The sequence below is a fragment of the Solanum verrucosum genome, unplaced genomic scaffold (genome assembly GCF_900185275.1).
Source record: "Solanum verrucosum unplaced genomic scaffold, falcon-dt-bn FXZP01000103.1, whole genome shotgun sequence".
Lineage (NCBI taxonomy): Eukaryota > Viridiplantae > Streptophyta > Magnoliopsida > Solanales > Solanaceae > Solanum > Solanum verrucosum.
In genome coordinates this window covers 2,244,892-2,255,876 of record NW_026020048.1, presented here as the reverse complement: position 1 = coordinate 2,255,876, position 10,985 = coordinate 2,244,892, and the positions used below count along the sequence as shown (strand labels likewise).

General features: G+C 31.7%; 1 protein-coding gene across 1 annotated transcript; it reads left to right on the top strand.

The window, feature by feature from the left end:
• The first annotated feature begins 5,718 nt into the window (after positions 1–5,718).
• On the top strand, positions 5,719–6,773 carry LOC125822429 (zinc finger protein CONSTANS-LIKE 2-like). The gene is made up of 2 exons (XM_049501824.1): positions 5,719–6,359; positions 6,543–6,773. Exons 1-2 carry the CDS (start codon positions 5,844–5,846, stop codon positions 6,597–6,599), a joined length of 573 nt encoding a protein of 190 aa, XP_049357781.1. The 5' UTR covers positions 5,719–5,843; the 3' UTR covers positions 6,600–6,773.
• Positions 6,774–10,985: the final 4,212 nt, after the last annotated feature.

Below are 10,985 nucleotides of genomic sequence, written 5' to 3'. Positions count from 1 at the left end.
TGGTTGTTGAGTTTCTCTATTCCTAGTATATGATGTGACTAGTATGAAACTACCAAATTCTATATATACTTGTTCAAAATAATTGTGTTCTTTTATGAAAAAGTGTCACTTAAAATATTGTGATTTTTCATGAAAAGATATGTCAATTATAATAAAAGTATTTGCATAGACATGAATATTGGTGAATAGTCATTTGTTATGTTCTGTAAAAGAAACATTTGGACTATATTGCCTTTATTGGACCCGAAGAAACTTTGTTCATGGGTAGTTCTATAACAATCAAATTGAAAGTTATGGAAAGTTTCTTCTGAAAAGGACATTTGACAAGGTGATAACTCTGAACGATGTTTGTATCACACAAAATTGTAAGAAATAGGAACAAAATATTAGTGAGAAAAAAGCTACCTCGCGAAGAGCTTTTCAAACTCAATATTTTTATTTGTTCTTACTTGCTTGAGTCAACCTGTTTGTGACATGAACACTTGGGACATGTCAATTACAAAACCTTGTAAAGAAAACTGATCAACTTAGAAGTTTTGTCTAACTTGAGTGCAATAAATAAAAAATGTCAAGTTTGTGTGAAATCTAAGTATGCTGAGCATTCTTATAAATCTGTTGAAAAGAATTCTAATCCCTTAGAATTGATTTACACTGACATTTGTGATATGAAAGTCAACACCATCTCGTGGTGGAAAAAAAATATTTCATAACTTTCAATGACAATTGCATTAGAAACGACTATGTCTATTTGCTGAATGGTAAGGATGAAACAATAGAAATGTCTAGACAATATAATATTGAAGTTGAAAATCAGTTGAGAAAAAGATAAAAAGTGATAGGGATGGAGAGTATAAATCTCATTTTGTAGAAATATGTTTGAAAAGTGGAATTATCCATCAAACTGCTGCCCTATTCACCTCAATCTAATGAAAAAAAAAAAAACTGAACTTTGAAGGAAATGATCAATGCATTACTTATAAGTTCTGGTTTACCACAAAACTTGTGTGGAGGAACTATCCTTACTGCAAAAGGGAACGACAAAAAGTTTTGTCTTTTCAGAAAGAAAGCAATTTTGTTTGTTTAGGACACAATCTATTCCATATGAGAAATGGAAAGGAAGGAAATCCAACTTGAAATATTTCAAAGTGTGGGGGTGTCTAGCCAAAGTCCAAGTTCCTATTCCTAAAAGGGTTAAAATAAGACCTATGATTGTGGACTGTAAAATTAGACTTGAGTAGTCTAGTAAAGGGTCTAAAAGACCTTGGAAAGGAAAAAGGAGAATGTACTTAATAAAGAGATTCAGAGGCGTAGTAAATGTCTTCTGTATATGAATATGATTTTGTAACATTTCTTGTGTCTTCTGTAGACTCATCCTTTTGGAAAGATTGTGTCAATAGTGAGGTTGATGAAATCTTGAGCAACCATATTGGAAGTTAATTGAAATCTTCAGAAGGAAAATGAAAGTCGATGGAACTATTGACAAATAAAAAGCAAGACTTTGTGTCAAAGGCTTTAGACAAAAACAAGGTCTTGAGCTTGTCGATATATACTCGTCAGTAACAAGAATTACATCCATTCGGATGCTAATATTATTAGTTGTGGTATATGACATCCAAATTCATCAAATGAATGTGAAAACAACTTTCTTAAATGGAGAATTGGAGGAAGAAATTTACATGGAACAGCCCGAGGGGTTTTGTGGTTCTTGGTAAAGAAAAGAAAGTGTGCGAACTTGTTAAGTCACTTTATGGACTAAAACAAATAGACAAACAATGACATAAGAAATTTGACCAAACTATGTTGGTAAATGGATTTAAGAATGATGAAGGTGATAAATGTGTTTACATTAAAATCACAAGGTCATTGTTTGTTTGTATATTAGTGATATGTTGATCATCAATATAGACACTAATGACATAAATGCTACTAAACATATTCTAGAAAGCAACTTTGATATGAAAGATCATGGAGTTGCTGATGTGATCTTAGGTATAAGAATCCTTAGAACTCCAAGATGTTTAGCATTGTCACGGTCTCATTACATTGAAAAAGTACTTGACTAGTTCAAATATTTGGATTTTAATATTGTCAAGTCTCCAATAAATGAGAGTTTTGCATTTCAAAAGAGTGAAGGCAAAAGTGACTCACAATTGGATTGTGCTAAAGTATTGAGAAGTATGATGTATATCACGAAGTATGCACGATCAGATATAGCATTTGCTATTAATAAACTGAGTCGGTTCACGAGTGATCCCAATCGAACTCATTATATGACAATGAAAAGAGTTTTGGAGTATTTAAGAAATACTTAAAACTATGTCTTGCATTATGACAATATCCAACAGTATTGAAAGGATATAGTAATGTGAATTGGATCACCAGATAAATGAAGTGAAATCCACGAGTGGATATGTATTTACTCTTGGTAGAGGAGCAGTCTCTTGGAAATATTTTTTTTTTATAAAAAAAGAGACATGTATCGCTAGCTCTACAATGATCTCTGAGCTAGGTGCTCTTGATAAGGTCGGTGAATAAGTTGAAAGACTCCAAAATTTCTTGATAGATATTTTTTTTGGCCCAAACATTTGGCATCAGTATGCATACACTTTGATAGTCAAGATGTAATAGGTAGGGCATGAAGAATGATGTATAACAGAAAGTCTAGTCATATAGGACATAGACAAGATACCGTTAGAAAACTACTCTCTAGTGGAATTATCATAATTGACTATGTAAAGTCAAAGGATAATGTGTCGGATCCACTTACTAAAAGGCCTAACTAGAGAGAAAGTTTAAAGATCATCTAAGGGAATGGGTTTACGGCTTAGGACAAGTCATCATGGCGGTAACTCTATCTAGCAGACTGGAGATCCCAAGAGCTAGATTCAAGGAGAAAAACAAAGTTGTGATTGACGGTTCGGCATTGTCAACAAACTCAATCCATTCTCATGATGAAGACAATGCTCAGGAATAAGGATACAATATTTAGGCTTGTTAATGAGTTACTAAAGCTTAATGTTTTTAATGATTTGCTAAGTTTGGCAGATTTGACCAAATAGTGTATCTACGCGATAACACGGTTAGAAATCACCTATGTGGGTGTGAAGTGTAAGCCGCTTCAAAGAGAATTATTGTCAAAAGCCTATTCTCTATACACTCATGAAACCAGGAGGTGTTCATGGCTGAAACGAACACAACCGTAAGAACCATAAACGGTAAAGGGTTAATTGTGTGACATATGGTTGTCTAGGTATACACCAAAGCTTGACGGTTCAAAGATATCGCATCTACCGATTGACCGAGTATATCCGACATATGTTCACTACGGAAAGTCCAAGGGGAAACCTACTTATCCAGATGCAATTAATTCTTGCTTGTAAAGTACACATACTTGTCCGTTTCTTTGTCTTGGAGTCATTCCCCATTCATGCGGGGGATTGTTGGGTTTTAAAAGGTGTGAATGGAAAATGAAAAGTTGCGACTTTTATGAAGAGTTGTGACTTTGATGAAAAGTTGCGACTTTTATGAAGAGTTGTGACTTTTATGAAAAGTTGCGACTTTTATGAAAAGTTGTGACTTTTATGAAAGGTGATGACCTTTCCAAAAGATTGTGACTTTTCCAAAGGTTTGTGACCTTTCCGGTAAGGCACAATAAGAACTTTTTTACACTACCCTTTGTTTTCTATAAATTGAGGGATTTCTTCTCATTTTTTTAATAGAATTTCTGAACTTCTTCTTCTACTACTAAATCTAGTATTCTAAGTGTACTTTACTGCCGTTGAGTGGCTCGCTGACACCAGCGTTTTGGGTATCAATACACTGGTGATTGAGATCATTCTATCCTGGGAGGACATATTCCAAATCAAACCTCGGATACTAGAGGGGAATAATTTCCTTAAGGGGACACTGTGCATTCAGTGGGCTTGATCTTCTTTCTGTTTTTCCAGATTCTGGTATGTGTTACAGATTTTAGATTTGTGAATTAATTTATGTTCTTCTGTTCTTCACTGGTTCATTAAACTTTGGCAACTTCGTGTTTCTGCAAAGTTTGTTGGAATCAGTAAGATTCTTTAAACACAGATTGACAACAATTCTTCTTTAAGAAAAAATATTTCGTATATTTTTCCTAATTTGTTTTTTATTCTAGTTTCTCTACTAGTTTTAATTTTCTAGTTGCGAAAATGCTCTTAGACTTTATTGTGTCTTACTAAGTTCTTCATAGTTTTGTTCTAAGTATCTTAGGAATACAAGACGAACAACAAAGGTTGTGTTACAAATGGTGTGACACCATGTGGTAATTTCACCAACGTTAATGTGGCTGTATAACAAAGCATCTACTCGTCAATTCATCAAAAGTATATGATGTACATTTCGTTTCATGAGTGGTAAAAAATAAATTAACGTTTTATGGACGCTTGACGATACTCTATGACATTATTATTTAATTTGGACCCCCAAAGTTACATCACTGTCACTAAGCTGGGGCTTAACTCATCCTGGTTCGTCGAAAAAAAAAGCAAGCAAACAAACCTGTTTATGATGCCATCTGGATTCAGACATTTGGTGTTTGTCAATTTCTATTCCCTATATTTCATATAATTAACTGAATTTTTAAAGCGTTTTTCATTGTTCAAAGTTCAAGATGGATGTTTGAAATAAATTTCATATTTTACCCTTTCATTTAATAATGTTTTATATTTTCCTGGAGATAAATTGAACTACTTACAAAGATATTTATGATTTCACAAAGGGTAATAGTGAAAAATGTGATTTAAATTATGTCCTTAAATATTTTTCTTAATAGGTGTACATTATCTCATAAATTCACTTAATATTGAATAAAGGGAGAGTAATATATAGTAATAAGGAAATATAAGGTTGCAGAAAATAGTTCTAGAAAAGAGATAATGTGTTATTTTTTTCTGTATATATAGTTTGTTAACATTTTATTTTAGATAGATATAAACCAAAAATTGCTAAGTAGTATTACAAAACAGATAATTATTGGTTTTTCAACAGGAGCATTTTTAACAAATAAACTAGAATGGTGTTAATATCCTGTGCTATTTCATGAAGCGTATTTATTTAAACTACAATGGACGTGCAGGGGTCAAGCTATTTTTGTTCAAGAGGGTCCATTAGTATTCCTTCGACGAATAATTATACTGTATAATTGTTGGGTTAAGTTAAATTTTTTTAATTGTATACTCCTTCTGTTTCAGTTTATATAACTCATTTTTCTTTTTAGTAGTTTAAAAAAGAATGACTCGTTTCTATAATAACAATTTAACATTAAAATATTCATTTTACCCAAATAATTTATAGTCACAAACATCAATCCCTTGTTTTAGACCTCAAGTTTCAAAAGTTTTTCTTTCTTTTTTAAATCACGTGTCAAGTCAAACTAATTTATTTAAAATAAAATAGAGGGAGTATTTTATAAGTATTATGTTTGAAGGGAAGGTAAGTACTTTTTATCCTTGCCTATGCCAAAGAACTAGAACAAAATTAACTACTCTAGATCTTTTCTTGGTTCAGGAATTAGATTAACACTTGATAAGATCTATTTTTAGTAATTTGACAGTTGTTAGACACTAACAAAAAATTTAAAAAGGAAAAGGGGTGTGGTTGATGACCAGGGGTTGTGGGGGAGGGGGGAGTGATGTGACTTGTGAGTTTTTTTTTTACCTTTTTTCTATATAAGGGCAAATGTGGATTGTAGGCATTTACTATATTTCTTGTAACATCATAATCTCCAAAGACCTAAAGCTTGACCCAAATTCGAGATAGAAAAATTATAAAAATCTTTTTTTTTTAGTGAATCTATATGTGTGATAATAGCAATGAAGAAATGTGAGTTGTGCAGTTCAATAGCAAGAGTTTATTGTGAATCAGATCAAGCCAGTCTTTGTTGGGATTGTGATGCCAGAGTCCACACAGCCAATTTCCTTGTGGCTAAGCATTCAAGAATTCTTCTCTGTAATTCTTGTCAATCAATTACCCCATGGAGTGGGTCTGGCTCTAAGCTTGGTCCCACTGTTTCTGTTTGCCAGAAATGTTTTCATAGAAATAATAATGATGGCGAAGATCAAGATCTTAATGATCATAATAATGATGATACAGAAGAAGAAGATGATGATGACGACGACGACGACGAAGACGAAAACGAAGACGATGGAAGCAGTGATGGTGATAATCAAGTTGTTCCTTTGTCTTCTTCAACTACAGATCAACCTAATCCTCCCTCTTTGACTTCAAGCTCTTCAAGTAGTGAAGATTCCACTAGCAGATTTCACAGAAGAAGTGTAATTGGATTTTCACCTAACAGAACAGAGGAAACTATTCAATCCCATTATTGTGTAAGTCTTTAATTCCTCTCTGTTATTAGTTACTCCCTCCGTTTCAATACTTGACATTATGTTCTAAAATTAAAGTTGAAAAGTGAAGAATTACAGTATTTTTAAGCAGGAGAGAGTAACGCATGATTCCAATATTGTTTTCTAAAACTGAATGTGTGTTCTGTTTTCTTTTTGTATTTTCAGGGCATTACAAGACCTGAAGAGAAGGTAGAAAGGAGGAGTTCATGGAGATGGAGATAATTATTAAAGATCAAAAGCTAATTCTGTTATCTCATCAATGTATGAATAAATCTTCTTGTAAATGACATGTGAGTTAGCTAGTCTTTCTTGTTCCCATTTGCTCTTACTTGAAATCTGTATAATGATTTTACTGCATACACTAATTTTTTAATATATATTTTTCCTAATTTTCTAGATGACAATCCTTTTATTTTTTCCATGTGAGAGTCTTTTTTATTTTATTTTTGTCTACTTGAAAATATAAAAACCAGATGCAGCAAATCAAGATGAGGGAAAAATATGATTAGGACAACACAGCTCTCAATTATAGTTGATAATGATTGATAACTCATGGTTTTACTCATGGCAAGCAAGACTGATATTTTGCACCAAATACAATAAAGAATGCCTCATTGTTAAAGACCAACGACAGATAAGATTGAATCAAGTTTAGCGTAATTTAACATATTATAAAAAATTAGCGTCTAACCAAACAATACTATTATTTTGAAACGGACGTTTATTTTTGTTTTTCTTCAAGAAAAGCATAACTCTTTATTCTAGTGGTCCATGACTATATGAAGATACTTATTTTTTACCTAGTTATCCATGGCCACGAAAACAAGCTATTACCAATTAAAGTAAGTTTTTGACAAGTGGTGTTTTTAGTGGCAGGACGTTAAGTACCCTTTGTTCTTAATTACTTGTCCACTTTTAAATTGACGCATCTATTAAAAAATCAATTAATGACATAGTGAGTTTATCATTTTACCCCTATTAATTGTGAAGTGGATGAAAAGTTATGCATTTTTGAAAGTAATTAGTCATTTAATTGAGGATATAATAGGTAAAAAAAATTGTCCTTTTTTTATTTGTCAAAATGAACAAGTAATTAGGACAATTATAAATGGAAAAGTGGACAAGTAGCTAGGGTGTGAGGGAGTATTTCCTAATCCTCGTCTGTTCATTTTCTTTCCTTTTTGATCTTTTTTCTTTTGCTTTTTTTGTTGTTTCCTTTTGCATCTTTTCATTTTTGTTTGGACCGGATTTACTTTTTGGTTTCTTATTTGTCAATAAATGGGCCTTTGTGCCCTCATTTAATTTTATTTTTTTAAAAAAAGGAGATAAAAAGTCTATTCTCTAATAAGTACTATAGTTGCTTAGACTTTTTATAGCTAACTAAATAACGTCAAAATGGACCTAAATTTAATGACCAATACTAACTACCAGCAAGCACTACCAACTTTATTTTGAATTATTGTATGATATGATCTTATTACCTTACTTTGTGATTCACAATTCCTTTGTCACTATTTCTATCTTGACAATTAATATGGTCCAATTTCAAACCAGCCGGTCCACATATTGACTCAATTAGACGCATTGAATTGGACAAAAAAAGTATATATTAACAACCTCTCCCCCCTAACCCCAAAGTCCCCTACTCGAGCCGGAGCCAGGATTTGGAATTTGGGGTTGTTGATATTTGGGTTCAACCACAACTTTAGCATTTTCATGGCCCCTTCTTTACTATTGAGCCGTGAGTCAATTTTATTAGGGAGATCACAAGTTAATATATATATTTATTTATTTATTTAATTTTTTAATTATACAAATACAAGATCTATATAAAAAGCATTGAGTTCATCTGAACCGTGGAACCCCACGCTCCATCCCGCGTACCCCACCCGCCACCAACAACGTGTGCAGGGTCCTAAAATTCCAAAAATATACTACTCCTACCTAGTTTTTGCTGTAGTAGAAGTGGGACCATAATAGATAAAATTGTGGATGCCACTGGAATTTGGCCTCTTCTACTTTTGATTGCTTCCATGGTCATTAATTGACCTTTTGGTACTCAAAAGTCAGAACTCACAACTTGAGTAGAATTGTGCATGAACCTGAGACACTTGTCCTTATCCTTGATAGCATTGTTCTTTAAAGTGATGCTTTGCATACTCCACAAGTTTTCTACATGAAAACCCTTTAAAGAGGAATAATATAGAAATGGATTATTAATTATTCACTAATTGCTCCAACTATTAATTAATTTTGTTGAAGTGCATATATATTAATCTCTTCTAAAAATTAAGCTATTAAAGAAAAGACGTGACTTTATTTAGTTAACTATAGGTTAACGTGTTCAACCAAGTACATATAGAGATATTTTTGTTAGTGAAAGTGGTTGGATCACTAGGGCCAAGATCTCATCTTAAAGTAAAAGATTTTCTTTTCACATGCTTGTTATAAAATTAATTAGTGTTGGATCAACTTGCATTGATCTTTATTATAGCCAGTGTAAAGGGTTGCTCGAACGGTAAGGACCCTCCTTCTCCAACTTTAAAGTTATAGGTTTGAATCACCCAGAAAGAAAAAAAGGTGAAAACTCCTAATAAATAGAAAGAAAAAAAAAATCTTAATTTGCTTGAACTTGAAATTTAATCTGACTTCGTTTCTGCTTGGTTAACTATTAGGTCAAATCTTGAGTACGGATGCAAATTAAGGAGAGACTTCTATTAAGGTTAAAGGGGTACAACTAAAGTTAAGCCGGATTAAATAAAAGTGACATTACATGTAATGATTATTAAGGTTTAATTTGATTAAATTATGTTAGGGTGGAAGATTTAGTGACAAGCTGACAGCTAACTATATTTTGTTAAGATTAAGCATATAATCAAGGATCATGGGATTGTAATCTTTTAATTAGCATGCGAGACCTTAATCATGACGCTTTTTATTAATCTATAATCTATAGTTCTATACCATTAAAAATAACGTGAGCAGTTAAAGCATAGTATAATAATGAGATTAATTAACAGACTCAGGCCAATTAGAAGCAAAGTTTTCGACATGGCCACGTGCATAACAGTAACACAAACCCTATTAACAAAATTAATTGCAATTTGCAATCAAATACACAACGACATCGCTACAAGCCCTGTAAATAATAGTAGTAATTTAATTGCAATTTGTCAAATTGTCTAATGTTTATATAAATATAATATTTAGGTTTCACACGCGTACTTATCGTACAAAGATTTTCATGATACAGGCATGTTAAACGATGCATAACTTATCCTATTTTTTAAATAGTTAATTCACACATATCATCAATTGTACAGAACGAAATCACTTGTAATAGCAAGAATTCAATAATGCTTATGTAATGTACTTGGGAAGTTGTTAACGTTCAAGATAATTAAGGAATCTAGTCTAGAAATAAAGAAAGAGACTTTAATTTGTGTGGGGGTAACACATTGCGTGAACATGAAAACTGCAGTACTATTTTTTGAGATATGTGTGGATATGGTGTCATTATTTTCAAAATGGTATCCACCATAACCTTGTGATAAAATGATACTCCCTCCGTCTCATTTTATATGACACTTTTCGGATTTCGATATTCAAATAGTTTATCTTTGACCATAAGTTTTTCATAAATCTTTTAAACATTTTGAATTATTAATTATTGTGACTTATAGTACTTTTTACGTAGTTTACAAATATATAAATTTCATTTCAAAAAAATTAAAGATTCCATACGTAAATTATCGATCAAATTAAACTTAAACTGTTTGACTTTTGAAAAATTAAAAATGACACATAAATTGGGACACAAGGAAGTATTTTATTTTTGTCCTTCATCTATAGCTTTTGGTAGGTCCTTTAGATTGAAAATATCTTTGGATTCTGCTTCACCTGAAAGATCTGATTTGTGTGTTTCACAACCATAAAGCCAATGATTCCTCTTTTTTTTTTTGCTTTCGTTCCTTGAATCATAGCCACGCAATTAAGCCTTCTGATTTTATTTTTCTTTGCTTTTTATTAACATGAATAGATCAAAGAATAGTATAAAATCATATAAGACAATAAATATTTATGAATAATATAGTTGTCGCTTATTAACATGAGAAAATCAAAGAATATGAATAAGTTTGACGATAGACCTTTGAATGTAACTTTGTCACACATGAAACATTAACCTATTTATATATATATATATATATATATATATATTCTTCTTCCTGTATACGTTCATAATGGTATGTTTATAGGCAAATAGCTACGCCGGGTTTAAAGGGAGATTAAGTGATTAACCGAATAGTATTTTCCCACATTAAGTAATAAAGAAGGCAGATTATTCTTGTTCAAGTATGCCTAAACCAAAGTATGCTTTAGTCAAAATTATGTCAATTTATCCACAGTTATTAGATTCTTGATATAAAATTATCAGTATTTCTTTTGTTCAAACTAAAGAAAAACCTAGTTTTATACACACTTAACTCTAATTTAGTAGATCTTATTTTTAAAATAAACTTGATTAAGATCTTATACACCCTAAACTTTCAAGTAAAATCATATATAAAATCAAAACCAAATCACTTCTAAGATATTCATCATATTAAT

Excerpts from the sequence above, each read along its gene's own strand:
- LOC125822429 (XM_049501824.1), top strand. The coding sequence starts at position 5,844 with ATGAAGAAATGTGAGTTGTGCAGTTCAATAGCAAGAGTTTATTGTGAA. Across the intron at positions 6,360-6,542 it reads CTATTCAATCCCATTATTGT|GGCATTACAAGACCTGAAGA; the intron begins GTAAGTCTTTAA and ends TTGTATTTTCAG.